General features: G+C 49.3%; 2 protein-coding genes across 3 annotated transcripts; one reads left to right on the top strand and one right to left on the bottom strand.

The window, feature by feature from the left end:
- The first annotated feature begins 12,218 nt into the window (after nucleotides 1–12,218).
- On the top strand, nucleotides 12,219–14,385 carry LOC136546322 (serine/threonine-protein kinase 52-like). The gene is made up of 5 exons (XM_066538300.1): nucleotides 12,219–12,529; nucleotides 12,660–12,974; nucleotides 13,060–13,579; nucleotides 13,668–13,810; nucleotides 14,031–14,385. Exons 1-5 carry the CDS (start codon nucleotides 12,437–12,439, stop codon nucleotides 14,238–14,240), a joined length of 1,281 nt encoding a protein of 426 aa, XP_066394397.1. The 5' UTR covers nucleotides 12,219–12,436; the 3' UTR covers nucleotides 14,241–14,385.
- Nucleotides 14,386–14,607: 222 nt separating this feature from the next.
- LOC136546321 (thermospermine synthase ACAULIS5-like) lies at nucleotides 14,608–16,274 on the bottom strand. Of its 2 annotated transcripts, none has more exons than XM_066538298.1 (7): nucleotides 16,209–16,274; nucleotides 16,045–16,111; nucleotides 15,862–15,956; nucleotides 15,465–15,567; nucleotides 15,269–15,357; nucleotides 14,992–15,111; nucleotides 14,608–14,880 (listed from the first exon to the last, which is right to left on the bottom strand). In XM_066538298.1, exons 3-7 carry the CDS (start codon nucleotides 15,933–15,935, stop codon nucleotides 14,793–14,795), a joined length of 474 nt encoding a protein of 157 aa, XP_066394395.1. In that variant the 5' UTR covers nucleotides 15,936–15,956; nucleotides 16,045–16,111; nucleotides 16,209–16,274; the 3' UTR covers nucleotides 14,608–14,792. The 2 variants fall into 2 exon arrangements, with proteins under 2 accessions (XP_066394395.1, XP_066394396.1); XM_066538299.1 differs by having other exon boundaries at nucleotides 15,862–15,964; nucleotides 16,209–16,256.
- Nucleotides 16,275–16,904: the final 630 nt, after the last annotated feature.

Here is a 16,904-nt window from a genome sequence, read left to right as displayed (position 1 = left end):
AATCAATTGCTAAAATTATGATAAACAAAGGCTAATCGCAATTAAACCAGTGTCAGCCTTTTTGAGCCTCATGAACCCCATGATATAATTGTTAAGTACGACATGTACTTACACTTGCTTTATTTTCTATACTTGGATAAAAATCCCGGATGGGTACCAGATTGCTGGTTTGGAGGAGTTAGGCTTGTGGTCAACCAGTCAGTCGTCCCTGTGAATTTGGAGTCTTCGCCAGAAGATCGGAGTCAACTTTCCGCTGTCTTATACTCTGAGGTTATTTTCCTTTTAATAATACGTTATGTAATGAGTATTGTCTTTTGATATTACCCTGATTTGTGGCTGTATGTGAGATTTGACGTCCTGAGCTCACATATAGTGTGTATCTGGTTTTGCCTTTAAAACCGGGTGCTACATGAACCTTGGGAGAAAATCTATTGTCTCTTGTTTTTTGCATTCTCCCGATGATTGGCATAATCTTCATCTTGTGATTGGTTCATCCCCTGCACGTCGGTATAATCACCCTACTCACCTATTTACATTCTTGCAAACTAGTTGATACAAGATCTTTAGTGTAATTAGAATTAAGAGCTTGCTTTATTATTGTCATTCATCTAGTTGAGCTCTTTAGAGTAGCAAGGTTGAGAGCTCGTAGTGAGTAGTTATATAGCAAGTTTGTGTGCCTAAGTAATCATTGCAACTAGAATTGTTGGATAGGTGGCTTGCAACCCTTTGTAGAGCTAGAGCAAATTTGCATTACGCTATTTATCACACTAATCAAATTGCTCTAGTTGATTTGTAGATTTTTAAATAGGCTATTCACCCCCCCTCTAGCCATATTAGGACCTTTCAGGCTTGATCTGGTTGGGCCTCTCAAAAAGGCGCCCGGGGGCTACACCCACTTGCTTGTCACCATAGACAAGTTCACAAAATGGATCGATGCTCGGTCGATCCCTACAATCAAGTCCGAGCAAGCTGTGCTGTTCTTCCTCGACATCATCCATCGCTTCAGAGTACCAAACTCCAACATCACAGATAACGGCACGCAATTCACTGGCAAGAAATTCATTCGATTCTACGATGAACAACACATCCAAGTCGATTGGGCTGCCGTCATGCACCCTCGAACGAATGGGCAGGTCGAGCGTGCAAACGGCATGCTCTTACAGGGCCTCAAGCCTAGGATCTTCAACCGATTGAATAAGTTCGACACATGTTGGGTCACTGAGCTCCCTGCGGTGCTCTAGAGCCTAAGGACAACTCCCAGCCAGGCCACCAGCTACACACCTTTCTTCATGGTCTATGGTTCCGAGGCCGTCCTCCCGACAGACCTCGACTATAGAGCGCTAAGAATCAGAGCATACGACGAACAGGGAGCCGAGGCATCCCACGAAGGCGCCATTAACCAACTAGACGAAGCCCATGACATCGCCCTCCTTTGTCCGGCCAAGTAGCAGCAGACGTTGCGATGGTACCATGGCCGATGGGTGCGGGACCAAGCCTTTAACATCGGGGACCTTGTTCTTTGCCTCGTACAGAGCAATGAAGACCGCCACAAGCTCTCCCCACCCTAGGAGGGGCCATATGTCATCGCGAAAGTACTCTGGCTAGGCACCAACAAGTTAAAAACCATCGACTGTGAGGTCTTCACCAACGCCTAGAACATTGAGCAGCTATGTCGTTTTTACCCTTAAATAAATGTATACTTTTTCCTATCAGTTTTTATCTTCAGAAATCCCCGATCTTTAGCGACATCCGACCCCTGCAAAAAGTGAGGGGTCAGACCTCACTCGGGGGCTGATATAAGAACATTTGTTTGACAAAACACTCTCTATGTTATCTTTGTAAACATTCTCTAAGTCTTCTCTCTTTTCTCGCGACAAGTCCTAAAGGTTAGGACTCCGGGAGACAAAATCTAAGCGTAACTAGTAGGACTACGGGAAACCCACGCCCCAGCGGCTATGGCCTCCTTGCTCACCAGCATAATCAGAACTGGCTCGCCCGCACTCCTAGTTTTTTGTGACTTTAGAAATGAGAAGGGTCGGAATGCACCAAAATCTCTTTTACTAAAAGAGGGAGAAAAACCAAAAGGTTGTTTGCCGTAGCGAAAGTCGAGAACTTATTCATTTTTTCACACAAAATTCATTGCTTACAAAGTGATCCCATCACGAAAAGGACTAATGTATTCATAAATACAAAAGACTGTTCACTCAGGGGCTCCCCCACAAACTTATTCAATTATAGTTTTTGACTAGCCCAACTACGAGTACTGCTACGGTCGCCGCGCCATGCTCTCCATCGGCGATGCCCTACCGCTCTATGGGATCCTTGAAGGCACCATCATCAACAACGGTGCCTCTGCTAGGGCATCTAGGGACTATGCCATCGTCGTTAGCCACAACCCTAACAATGGCGTCTGGGCAAGGGGGGTCTCCCATCGAAGAAAGGCCGCAACAAACAATGACAAAGCCGACGACACTCGGCACCCTCTAGTGCCCCTCCTCCTTTGACAGTAGTGGCCCCTTCTTAGCAAAGGTGGCCTACACTATCTCATCTACATTGGATGACCTCTAGCTTGACATTGCGCTTCGGATTAGCGAGCGGATCTGTGAGTTTTTCGCTCCCTGGCATTACCCTCTCTCACTTAGGACCCCGCCGCGACGCACGAACGTATTCGGTGGAAAGGAAGGAGAAGAGGTAGTGGCTCAGAGGCAGGTGAAGGAGTGGGACGAGAACTCCCCTCCCCCTCCCTATTTAAGGAAGAGGCGTAGTAGTTGAGGAAAGGCGAAAGGTGGGGACAAAAAACTCTCTGTCTTCCCATATTCAATGCAGATGGGAAACCAATGCTGATGGGAATCCGAGGAGATGCGCCTAGACCGACAGGACACGCTCTGATCAACGAGATGTCGCCTGGTCAAAACAGGACGTTGCTTGGGCATGGCCCACCACTACCGCACGCCAGGCATGAGAATCAGGGTGCACCCGCATGCAGGCGACTCTCCACTTCCCTAGGCAAGACCATGGAACGACCCAACAACCGAACCCCCATCCAAGGGGCCCAATGGGCCTCCTGGGTCAATCGGACGGCCCAGGTAAAACAATGAGCAAACAAACCACTGAAAGATAAGCACCTCTGCCTTCTTACTTTGTGTGTAATTTCATTACCGAGTTTTCGACCCCAGTAACGGCAGGGGCACAGACATCGCTCGGGGGCTGCCGAGAGTGTCTACCTATTTAGACATCCTCCTCGCCCGACCCATCCTTATGTTTAAAACTAGAAGCATGATGTGTGGGTATAAAACTTTGAATACAACTGAACGAACCGCTAGACCCTATGCTCCGACGGCTACAGTGTTTTTGTTCACCAGCATAATCGAATTCACAGCTCCCCACACCACAAGCTTTAGCTCCCGCCTTCCTGAGAAGGGTTTGGAGGGGGTCCTCCTACAGAATCTCCTTCGAGGAGAAGCTGTCAAGTTGCCTAAATCAATCGAACATCTCGGATCGCCGCCGAGAGACAGAAATGAAAAATGGCAATGCTTATGCAGGTTACACCAACCTCATAAAAATTGTTGGACCCGAACCCCGCACTAACATATTTGTTAAGAGCTTCCCATCGCTCACACCACTAGGGTAACATTACCGACCCCCTGCTTTCATTTTAATTAAGTTATACATTGAATCCATGCATCCAAACGTTGCATATACAAATCGCTGCATCCCAACGCTTCGTGTCGCGTCACGAAGCGGCAACCGCCTCATTCAATATGAGCGGCGACTGACCGAGGTTCGAAGGCCGGCCCACAAAGGGCTCGAGGCTACCTCGCATCAAACCAAGCCAGGGGAGAAAAACCAAGATGAGCCCCAGCGACCTTGCCCAGCCCTGCTCAGAAGTGGACAGGGACATCTCGACATTTCTCGTTCGATTCTAGCCCCAAGCCAAACCCACAGAATCTCCATCGAGGGGAGGCCAACGGGCCACCTGAGCCTATCGAATGGCTCGGGCATCTGCCTAGAGGTAGGTTAAGAAGTAGTGAAATGCCATATGAGGGCTCTGCCGACCCCGTCAGCAAATGATGGACCTAGATTTCACACGAACATACCCATTAGTGAGCTCATTGAGCACGACACTCGAGCTGTCGAGGCAAGTGTCGTCAACTTAGCCCCTCCGATTGCAGAAATCAAGGACAGGGTAACGAGCGAAACATGGCCGACCCCTATCAGACCCTAAGGGGCTCGAGGGCTCGAGCCGCTCGATCTGTTATCGAGAGACTGAGGTTTGAAGGCTGACCCACGAAGGGTCTAAGGTTGCCTCGCATCCAACAAGAGCCAGGGGAGAAAAACACAGATGAGCCTCAGCAGCCTTTGCCCAACCCGCATTAAGGCAAAAAGGGTCATCTCAACCTTCTAGTTCAATCTAGCCTCTAGTCGAGCCCATAGAATCCCCATAGAGGGGGAATCTGTTGGAAGACAGGTCAAGGAGCAATAGAACGCCACCCGAGGGCTTTGTTGACCCTGCCACAAAGCAAATGGGATCTGATTCCGTCTGAACATCCCCATTAGCGAGCTCATAAAGTGCGTCACTCGAGCCGTCAAGGCAAGTGACGTCGCCTTAACCCCTCTAGTTATGGAAACCTTGGATGGGGCAATAGTCATAAAATGAGCTAGCCCTTGACCGAATCCCCACCACTCACGGGGGCTCAGAGAAGGCCAGACCAGTGATAAGACCAGACACACGGTCACGCAGCGATCACCAAAATCCTAAGTAAGGGGCACGTGCGAATGCAAGACTAAGTTCACGACCCTTGCTCCGGTCTCCCGTAACATCCGGCCCCAGCGACCGCAAGGGGTCGGATGTCACTCGAGGGCCGACAAAGTCATTACATCAGACATTTTCCTCACGTCGAGACTGGCGGCAAGGTTCGGGGGAACAAATAGGTAAGACCGCAAAAAGCCCATGCCCGGATGGCTATGGTAATTTTGCTCACCAGCACAATCAAAATTTCCCCTAAACACCTCGGGCCCTACAGTCTGAACGAGCCGAAGGGTCAGATCGCATAAATCTTTTTCATCGCAAAAAGGGAAAAAGGTAAGATCAAACAAATGAAACAAAATTGTGTAACAAAGTCACGAATCTATTTTCAAACACAAAAGTACCGACGCTTGTCCACATATTACAGATAAATGTTTATCAAACTTATTCGACTCACTACTTTCTCGAAGGGAGAACCATGTTTTTCAGCCTGTTCGCCAAGTTCCGCGCAAAGGGGAGTCACTGCCTTCTCGATCTCATCCAGCTTGGGGTCTTCATAGCCAGGCACAAAGCCTTGGCTCATTACCTCCAAGTTGATCTCTCGATCGTAATGAGAACGGGCAACAGTGAAGGCTTGGGTGATCCCGGCGTGAAAGGTGTCCTTCTCAAGCAGGCCCACCCACGCCGTGATATCAGCAGCATGAGTTGTAAGGGAGCTGGTCCCCTCCTCTTGTGCCACCTATAGGTCATCGTAGACCACCACGATGGCAGAGCACAGAAGATCATGCTGATTGCTTTCGACCTGAAGGATCCCTCGTACCTCAGCGGGTTCCGTGCCTAGCCCGACAGAAATTTCCTCGATCTCCGAGCCTGCCACGACACACCACCACATCACGTCCTAGGATACGCGCCTGCGATCCCTATCCTTTCCCACCAAAATCACGTCGGACGGTTCACCTTCCCAAGCGGATCGGACTCTTCTCCAATAGAGGGGATGCGGGTTAGAAAATTTCTTCTCCAGCCCATATGGGCCTAGAAAGTCCAAGGGTTGGTATGACAGTCTCGATGGCCATCCCAACGAGGGATGGGCCCATGAACGACTAAGATGTAGGTACACAATCATCAATGGGGCCTCGATCCATAGTCGAGCCCTAGCCAGACTGACCCTGGACGAAATCCCCGCAAACGGGATACCAGGGTTCCCCTAAAAAACTATCCGCTTGACAAAAACCAAATCTCACAGCCTTACCCATGAAGGGTGCGAAATTACCCCCCGGGCGAGTCTGCTCAAATCACCCGGGGGCTCGGGGGGCTACACCCGACTAGTGCGCTCGCGCACACCGTCTGGCGAATTAAAATACCCCTGGGCGATTCTGTTCGAATCACCTAGGGGCTCGGGGGCTACTATCAGGGACCTAATACCGGGGTACCCAATGAGGTAGAACTAATAACCATCAAACGTTGACACTTCCAGTCAGACAAGAGCACTACTGCGCTTCTTGCCCAAATGACAGAAGACCGGTTTCGCCTCGCCTGACCACCGAGGGCTAGACTCTGTCTCACCCGATCCCTGAGGGCTAGATTTCGCCTCGCCCGACCCCTAAGGGCTAGGCTCTGCCTCGCCCGACGTCTAAGGGCAGGCTCTGTCTCGCCCAACATCCGAGAGTTAGGCCCCGCCTCGCCCGATGGCTAAGGGCGGGCTCCGCCTCGCCCAACGGCAAAAGGCAAGACTCTGCCTCGCTCGACGCCCAAGGGTAGGCTTGACCTTGCCCAACGACTAAGGGCTAGCTCCACCTCGCCCCATGACCGCACCCTGATCCTTCATAAAAATGAGCACAGGGTACGACAGGACATTCAAGTCAACCATGATATCGAGGGCCATGCCCTGTGCGCCTGCAGGAAGGTACCGTTAGAATACGATGGGACGGGCGCTTTAAGCCCTTTCCATCATAACAATGCCTAAATAGTGTTGTGGGCGCCGATTTTTGTCCCATAGTGTAGTAGGCGTCGCCTTCAGCCCTTGAGCGTGGATACTAACACAGGCATACGACAACCACTATGGTCCAAGACAGAACTCACATCATCTACAGTGACGGACATATGGTCACATCCCCGTTTACTCCCTGAGGGGTCACAGCTCGGCTCTCCGGCACGCCACACCGTCCGCCGACGTAGGATGGGACGCACCCACTTGCTAAATGGGGCCAGGGCATGGCCTACGAGGGTCAGCGAACATTCCACCTCTGACACAGTCTGCCATGTTAGGCAGGGCAGGCATAGGGAAAAAGGAAAACTTGACTCCCTCGAAGGACCTGCTATACCTTTGGTATTTTTCTCTTTCTCCCATCTGTAACCCATGCTCCCCCCCTTGGTTTATAAAAGGGAGGGCAGGGCCCCCCACTAAGGGGACTGACTTTTGATGGATCAGTTCAACACACACAACACACGACGCATACCACCAATCAGCGACCGAGCTCTTGGTGTCCTTTTGACCATTCCATCAGAGACATGGGACCTCTCCCTCTCTTGACCGTTTGTACCCCCCTACTACAAACCTTCTTCGGTACTGATAACACAAGCAGCGACAGACTAAACGTAGGGACATTCGGCCCAAACCAGTATAAATCTTGTGTCCTTTAGTGCACCATCCGGGCCTAATGCGCAAGAATTATAAATTTACTAGCCGGTGTTTGTTCGAAACACCGACAATGTGTGTAGCAATTGCAAAACATTGCAACATCTAGATGAAAACACTTGTAACATACGTAGTATGAAAACACATGAAACACTTACACATATATATATGCAACATGCAGATCTACTTTTGCAACATCTAGATGAAACACTTACAACGTACGTCTGAAACAGATGAAACATTAGAAACATACACTAGAAATATATGTGTATAGCCATTGCAACATGTGTAACATCTCGATCTACTTTTGTAACATCCACATGACATGCTTGCAACAAGCCTCTAAGACATTTGAAAGATACATTTACAACATGCGACGTATTCTGATGCGACCTCCTCCGCCGTCAACAGCGGGGCACCCATAGACATAGCAGGAGTGCGAGGCTAGAGGGATTCTACGCCAGGCCTAGCACTTCTCCTTGTGCCGCACGTGATGGCCTCGGTGGCCAACTGGTGAGCGAGGAAGTTGTTCCCAAGCGTGGCCACGGTGGTGCCCGCGCCGTTAGGCGGGGCAAGCGACGGAGCAAGAGCAGCGGCAAGGGAGGTCCGGTGGGTGGGGGGGCTTAAGTGATGGAGGTGGCAGCGATAGAGTTTTGGGGAATAAAAGAAAGGAAACACCATGGACGATGGGCGAAGCAGAGCAGGGGAGGTCTCATTTTCTTATCCTTATCCGGCCGGTGCACGATAATAAAAAAAACTAGTGGCCTATTTGGTTGGTCCATAGGCCGTGCGGTGCAACTGTAGGCTCGGGAAGGCCTGTCCAGATGGACGGACGCCCTGAAAACAACATTATCGTTTATTTTTTTTCTGAATCACCACTACCGTTTATTGATCTACTAGATAAATACTTGTGCTTTGCACAAAAAATATATAATATCATGATAATGGTAATATGAACGTGTAACAAAAAGTATTTTCGAACGTGATGTTAGAACATCAATAATATGATAGCAATAATGTTCCAATTGTATCCTCCAATACACCTAAGTTCCACATCTTCTTAATAACATCCTTAGAGTACTGACTTGGCAAGCACCAGTAGTCAAGTAGTTAGAACCTCTTTATAAATGATATTCTTCGTGAATATATCCTTTTCTGGCTTCTTCTTTTCCTTCTCCTTGTTGGCGTCCTTCTCAATAGCCGGCATGACCAAGGTCCTAATATTCGATCTTGCCGTGGCTCTTGATATCGCTACTTATAACTGTCCAGGCGAGAGACACTAGTTCCGATAGGTATACCTCGACGTTAGGGATAGTTTGTCCATGTGCCTTGTTAACCATCATGGCGATGCTGAGCCGAATGGGAAACTGCTTACGTTTAAATTGGAAAGGGAACATCTTGTCGTCAGACGGGCATAAGGGTATGCGAGTCAGACGTCCTTCTCAATAGCCAGCATGACCAAGGTCCTAATATTCGATCTTGTCGTGGCTCTTGATATCGCTACGTATAACTGCCCATGCGAGAACACTAGTTCTGATAGGTACACCCCGTCTGCCCCCTGTGCCTTGTTAACCGTCATGGAGAAGCTGAGCCGAATGGGAAACTACTTACGCTTAAATTGGAAAGGAAACATCTCGTCGTCAGACGGGCATAAGGGTATGCGAGGCAGAAAAACTCGCTTTCCAGCTGCTGTCCAAACACAATTTCTACGTCTATAGTATTCTTTTGGAACCCCCAAATGATAAACCTGGTATCATTGCAAAGTCCGTTCGCAGGGTCAATGTTCCTAAGCAATATGACTAGGCAATCGATCTTCAGTTTTAGCACATGTGGCGGTAGACCATTTTGGTGTCAAAGTGTTAAGAAATTCCTGAGGGTAGTAGTTGTGTGGATCGTTCCTTGCACAGTCGAAGCTATGGTACACCATCTGATCCCCTTAAAAATGGTCTATCATTTCCATGTTAATCATGTCGACCCATTCGTTTCGCATAGACAATATCGCTCGAGAGGTAATGTAGTCTTTGTTTTGCATATTTTCATTGAGCCTAGGGAATATGCAATCAATCGGCCTATCAAGATCGTCATCTTTCACGTTGTACGGTAAGCATATATCACGAGGAAGACGGACATCATCGTCATTATTGACCTCAATGCCCTGCCTCTTTATCATGGTAGCCTCATCCCAAATAATTAGGGATGCAATTTGAAGCAGTTTGGCAGTACCACTTTGTTCTGTGAAGCTGCAAAATGATCCATTGTCGATGTTGAGGGGAATTTTGAAGTGTGAGTGGGCGGTTCTGCCACCAGGTATTATCGAGGTTGCAACACTAGATGTAGTTGTTGCCATGACAATCTTATTTTGGCTGTGTATAGTAGCGAGTAGGGCCTTATACAGATAAGTCTTCATGGTGCCACTAGGTCCATCCACGAAGAAAAGATCACCATTTTTTGTATCAACAGCAGACGTAATCTCATCTACACGCGCGCCAGGTTTTTTTGGTAGGGAGCCGAGGAAGGTTGGGCCTGCAGTTCGATACGGATACGGATATACTACTCGGAATTTGACGGCCAGCTTTTTGGTAGGGAGCCGAGGAAGGTTGGGCCTGGTTTGGACTGCAGTTCGATACGGATACGGATATACTTGGAATTTTCTAGGAATTTGACGTAGCCACGGCAATATACTCGGAGGCACGTACACCAATTTTTTTTGGACGAAACGTCTACGTGGTTTTTAAGTAGTAAGTGCATCTCCAAGAGTTCCCCTAATTTGAGACAGAAAAAAAGGTCATCTTCAAGGGTTTCTAATAAACAACATGTAGAAACATCTACGTACGCTCGCACAGTGAGCAGTGAGTGAGTACGTCAGAGACTGATCGGAGCAAGCAAGGAAGCAAGGAAGCAAGCAAGCGTGCCGGCGGGGTGCCTGAACGCCGGACCAGCCCGGCCTGGCTGTCAGACTCATTGGCCCACGTCCACAGCACGCGGCGGCCGTGGCGCGCGTCGAAGAAGGTCTTGGACGCGTACACGTGGCCGTAGTCCAGCCGCCGCCAGGCGCGCACGTCGTCGCCGCGCTCGGGCTCCGCCGGCACGAACGCGTCGGCCACGTCGTCGTACCGCCCCACCATGTAGTAGTCCTGGAGCGTGTCCATCACGCTGAGCTTCAGCACGTGCCGCACCCCGTCGCCGCTCGCCGACGCGTCGAGCTCGGCGTTATCACCGCGCTCAAGCACCGGGAACAGGTCCGGGCACTCCACCATGCCCACGGCGCGTGAGGCGTGCAGCGGCGCGGTGGTGGCACGCTCCCAGCGGAGGAAGTCCGCGCTCCATGCCACAGCCCGTCGTCGCCGAGGGAAGGATACGCGGAGTCGCGGATTGACTCGGTTTTTTTCGAAGCGTCTAAATTTTAGGAGTCAAGATTAGAAGCTGTTGAAGAGATGTTTTTCCTCATCTTTAAAAAATAAGAATTAGGAGGAGGTTTAGAAAATTCTTGGAGATGCTCTGGCAACCTATAACAGATTTCTTAAACGAAGTACGCACAACCTGTGTTGTCGACGTAGAAAACCAGGGGTGGTCCGGCCCAACTCAAGAACTCGGCCCAATGGTCACCGACCACCAAAGTCATTCCAGCCGAGGTGGCAGGTCCACGAGTAGCAATTAGGAGCAGAACACAAGCATCCCTCATGTAGAACCTCGATTTCTCTTATATATACTATAGTTATTTATTGTTGCTCAAAAAAAAAATTATTAAAAAATAATATTATCTCAGAGTTGTTTTGAATACAAATCTATTGATCTAAGTTTTATGCTCTAAACTTGTATATAATTTGACTAATTGTTGATCAAAATTTGTAAACTTTGACATTTCTTCAAGGCTTCTAGCCAAATACGACTATCATTTCTTGATGGAAGGTGTATAAGAGATAAGGCTGGACGAAAAACTCGAAGCTCGTTAGCTCGCTCGGCTCGGCTCGGCTCGTTATGATAACGAGCCGAGCCGAGCCAAGATTTTAGCTCGTTAGCTATAACGAGCCAACTCGAGCCAGCTCGTGAGCTAAACGAGCCAAGCTTCCAGAAAAAAAAGTATCAAAACTTATATTAATTTTTGTATTACTCATGTCTTGCACTTTACAATTGACTAGTAACTGGTCTAGACCCTATAAATTGACTGATAACTGGTTTAGATGCATTTCTTTTATATTATTATTATTCTCAAACTTTAGATAAATGCAAATATTATATTTTGTGTATTTTTTTATACCTGGCTTACGAGCTTAACGAGCCAGCTCGAGCTTTTAACGAGCCGAGCCGAGCTGGCTTTCTGACTCGTTAGGATAACAAGCCGAGCCGAGCTAGCTCGTTATCTTAACGAGCCGAGCCGAGCCAGCTCGAGATCAAAGCGACAGACAAAATGAAATGTCTGATAAAAGACCACCTTATCCCTCACTAATTAGGATCGGAGAGTAGTTCAATTATTATTTTTCATTTGCTTATTTTGGATGACCCTAAGTTAAAAAAGAATCTTAATATTTTTTTGATAAAAAACAGAGACAGAGGGTTGAGGACAAGAATACCATATTCTTGATACAATTTTTTATCTTTGGATCCATTTAATTTTTTCTCGGTCGTACATTTCATTAAGAGGAAGTAGAGTTATTAAATTACAAATTTAAACAGTAATCCAAGGATTACGCCAACAAGGGAAGCAACCCAAAGTTACAAGCCGGCACTACGAAAGAACACTTGAGAGCGACCGAGGAAGCAGCCGACGCAGTCGCCTGAAACCTGCCAAATATGTCAACCAAACGGCATAGGTGGAATCGCCACGGCTCTTGTCCGTTTGCCCATCCATTGGTCGGCTGGCCGCCGCGACGTGCTATGCTACGCGAATTGCTTTGTTCCTGCAGAAAGAGCTTCACTAAAGAATTGGCATGCTATTGCCAACTCGATCCCTTATCTGTTTGTTAAGCCTGTGCTGGGAACACTCAACCGGCTCAACAGAAAACACATAACACGGTTTGAACTTTGAACTCCGATCGCTCGTGCCAGCGACACCGATGAGCGGGGAAGATCAGCACCGCGGCCTCCGCGGCCGCCTCTCCGGGTTCTTCTCCACGCCGCCCTCACAGAACCACCGTTCCAGCGAGCAGGTACGGCACGCACGCATCCGGCATCAATCAGGGCCTGATGAAATGATCTGTATGTAGTTTCGCAGTTGTTTCGTGCTGTGGTTTCGAATCACAGACAACACAAGGTGCGCTGTGATGCATTGCCAAGCAGGTCGCGAAGCTGATGGAGGAGCTCGAGAGGCAGAGGGATCTCAAGGAGACGTACGAGGCCCGGTTGGAGAGCACGCAGGAGTACCTCAGGTTCTGCCTCGAGGTCGCCCAGGAGCACGGCTTCCTGCACCTAATATCCGACGGCGCGCCGCAGCAGTCGCCGCACGGCGACGCCGAAGCCGAGCCCGCGACGAATGTCGACACCGACGACGCGGACGAAGACTACCCAGCGGAGGCGCCGCCCTGCGACGATCCGTACCTGGCCGCCACGCGCGACCTAGCGGTGCAGCACGGCTGGTCCGTGGCGCCGGACGAGGTAACTAGCGACCAATCACCAACTAACTCGCAGCAAGCAAACCATTGTGACTGACCAGTGCGTGATCCGGCCATGGATGGAACAGATCGAGCTGCACGAGGTGATAGGCCGGGGCACGACGGCGGACATCCACCGGGCGACATGGCGGGGGCTGGACGTGGCGGTGAAGTGGGTGCGCCCGGAGTTCTTCCGCTCCAACCCCAGCGGCGAGGCCTTCTTCGCGCAGGAGGCCGACGTGCTGTCGCGCCAGCGGCACCCGCACGTGCTGCGCCTGCTGGGCGCGTGCCTGCGCCCGCCCGACAGCTGCTTCCTGGTGACCGAGCTGCTGAGCGGGGCCACGCTGGGGGAGTGGCTGCACGGGGGACGGAAGCGCCGCCCGCGGGCGTCTTCGTCACCGCCGCCGCCGCCGCTGGTGGACAGGGTGAGCAGGGCGCTGGAGATCGCGCTGGCCATGTGGCACCTCCACGAGCAGACGCCCAGGGTCGTGCACCGCGACCTCAAGCCCAGCAACGTGCTCCTGGATGCTGACCTGCGCGCGCGGGTCACGGACTTCGGCCACGCCAGGTTCTTGCCGGACGGGAAGGAGGCGCTCACCGGCGAGACGGGTACGAGATCACAGTGCACAAACATGCATGTGCGAAGCCCGAGTTCTTACTAATTTTTTCTCCCAAAGTTTTTCAACATTTTTGTTAGGGACCTATGTGTACATGGCTCCTGAGGTGATTCGCTGTGAACCGTACACGGAGAAATGCGACGTCTACAGCTTCGGCATCATGCTGAATGAGCTGATAACTGCAGAGCATCCATACATTGAAACAAGCTATGGACCTAGCAAGGTGAATTCACATCCTACCTACAGATCATCTGTACTCCTGTAGAACATGGAGACAGTGCCTATAAATTGTTCAGCATTCATGACATGATGCTTGAATTTTACTTGGCAGAGCCTAGCTGCATTCTCAACTTTCTTGATTGAAAAGTTGTGCTATACCGGCTGATACTTTGTTCATAAGTAAGTAGCTGACATGCTAATAAGTTTGTAATGTTGTTTCACAGATTGCGCTGAACGTTGCAAATGGAACATTAAGGCCAAAACTCCGAGAACGTGATGCATGTCCTACTGGCCTCACTGATCTCATCTGCCGGACGTGGGATGCAGAACCTTCAAACAGGCCGTCATTTGCCACTATAAGTTTGGCACTTCGAGAAATCAAACAGCAAATCGTGCAACAAAGAGAATATAACCAGCATTCGAATTATGCATAGACTTATCTTTTAGTGAAAAATATTTGAAAGAAGTGTAATGTATGGTACTGTGTAGTCCAATCTCCCTGAACTTGTGCTGCTGGTTGCATTTTTTGTTTAGTTTTCACTTTTCAGTATCGGATTTCTCGTAGCGGTATTTATTTCTAAAGAAAATCTGGTAGGGGTAGGAATGGATAACGGTAACGCGGACAGCTTTTTGTCACAATTAGTCTATATTTATCGTCTCTTTCCTACTCCCACCGTCCTAAAAAACTTAATGTTTTAGTTTTGTTCTAAGTCAAATTATTTTTACTTTAATCAAATTTAGAAAGAAATTTGCTAACATTTATGACACCAAATAGGTATACTATAGAAATATGTCTATGACAAACACAAATCTAATGATTCTTATTCGGTAATATAAAAATTAGTATTCTAATGTACAGATTGATCAAACTTTAGATAGTTTGACTTAGACAAAACTAAAACATATAAGTTTTTTAGGGACCGATAGAGTAGCTGGCTTGCAACTTATTTTAGATAATGAGCTGGCTTGCAACTAGCAGCCACTAGCTATGAACTGACAGCGCGACATGCCCTTCCATGCCCGTAGATGAACCTGGCATCATCCTCGGTGTATACATGGGTCTCATTCAGCAGCCTGTATCAACAATGCAAATCAGGAGAGCACATTACACATTGACAGTGCACACTGCACAGGTGTAATAGCCAATTCGGTGCCTGATTAAGTGAACATATGTACGCTACTTACGACTGATGAACGCTATTGTTCAATGTGGTGTACAGCTGATAGCAGGGGCCTCCTTCCACTGGATCTGCCAGGTCTCCTACTATCACGTCAAACTTCTCCTTGCTCTTCTCCAGCTCAGCCCTGCATGCATAATGCAGATTTTATGCTAGGCTTAATACAAACTGTTGTGATACCTGTCCAATATCATCTTTAGGAACAAATCTGCAAATTCTCACATCTTTCTTCTTTCAGAGAAGCAATTAACAAGCTGCAAACGGAAAATGAGATACATACACACCTGGCGTCATTGATGATGAGGCAGAGCTTTTCGCTGCTGAACGCTTGGCGGTTCACCGTCAGGTACGTTCGGCAGAAGTCCACTACCTCCTGATCAAGCATACGCGGATACGCCACACCATGAGGTAATTCCAAAATAAACGGCGTGTTTACTTTGTTCCCCACAACATGTTGTGACCTGTGATTCGGTTGTGTACCTGATCTATGTCGCACATGACCACCCTTTGAACGGTCTTGTGCCTCAGGACCTCCCTTGCCGCAGAGCCCTCGCCGCCTCCCATGATGAACACTGTCTCCGGGCTGAAGAGACAGCGGCAAAGGATCAGCGCATGATGTTAATCAGTTGTTGTCCAAAATGCTGGTCTATCGGAATACAAAGAGTGATCAGTCCAGCAAATTGAAATCGCTTTCCGAAGTTAAAAGTTGCACGGCCAAGAATTACTACTAGTGCAGAAATTCGATGCTTGATTTGAACTTTCAAATGGTGAAAAATATAGAAGCGCAAGCAAAAATTACCTGGCTGACAATCTGTTAAAAGAATCACTACCTATCTGAGTGAGTGAGTGAGTGGTAGTGGTGGTACCGCATGCTTACTTTGGATGGAAGAGCAAAGGTGGGTGTATCAAGGACTCGTGGTAGATGAACTCGTCCATCTCCGTGCTCTGCATCTTCCCATCGATTATCAAAGCCTGAAATGCTACCGACAACGTTGTTAAACGTGGCTGCGCGCGCGCGCGCGCGCACACACACGCACGATCTAACTGAACTGCAACATACCTTGCCAAAATGCTTCGTGTCGAGGAGCACGATCTCCTGGTACTTGCTCGCCCCTCGGTGCAGCACGCTGCGGCAGCAAAATCAATCAGGTTTGCCTACCTCTCCATTCAAGGCAAAAACGAATCGAATCACGTTTGCGTGCGTGTGAAACTGTCAAGCTTCACCTGTTAAGAGCGTAGCACAGCTTGAGGTCGTCGCCGATCTCCTCCTGGTACCACCCGCTCTCGGCCTCCACATCAGGTTGCTGCTGCTGCTTCGGCGGCGCTGGCTTGCCGCCGTAGCCCTTGCTGCTCACGTCGCCGGGCAGATCCTCGGCCGGCACGGCGCCTACCACGACGCGCTCTTTGTCGTGGCAGGATGCGTGACAAAACTATGATGATGATTCCAGGAGTAGTTGGACAGGGAGGCCAAGTGATGCGATTATCCCAACGGTGGCCCGACAAATACAAACCACGTGATACGGCCGTGTGGTGTGGCTTATCCGGGCAGCGCCATTGGTTGCATGCATGTAGCATGTTTGTTTTAGTTTACTTCAGGCATCTTTGTCTGGCTCCAGAGCTGCTCGCGTCTGGTTTTAATTTGGACATGCAGGACCACGATGCATATCTGGCTGGTGCTACTATGCCTGAGAGGGCATCAAGCAAACAGGCATGTAGGGCAGCCCGGCCCGGTATGTTCCTATAGACCAAACGTGTGTTTGGTTTCCTGGCCTATTTCTAACCAGGCTAGCTTGAAGCCTGGACAGCTTTAGCCTGTTCTCAGCGAGCTAATTCGGTTCCTAGTTGTTTGCCTTTCATACATTCTGTTGAACAAGTGGTGGGTGTACAGGGGAAGGAATGAGAAGGACCGAGCAACTCTGC

Source organism: Miscanthus floridulus, chromosome 3, assembly GCF_019320115.1.
Source record: "Miscanthus floridulus cultivar M001 chromosome 3, ASM1932011v1, whole genome shotgun sequence".
NCBI classification, from domain to species: Eukaryota; Viridiplantae; Streptophyta; class Magnoliopsida; order Poales; family Poaceae; genus Miscanthus; species Miscanthus floridulus.
The sequence above is the reverse complement of the archived record's forward strand: the minus strand, read 5'-3'. Positions and strand labels throughout refer to the sequence as shown.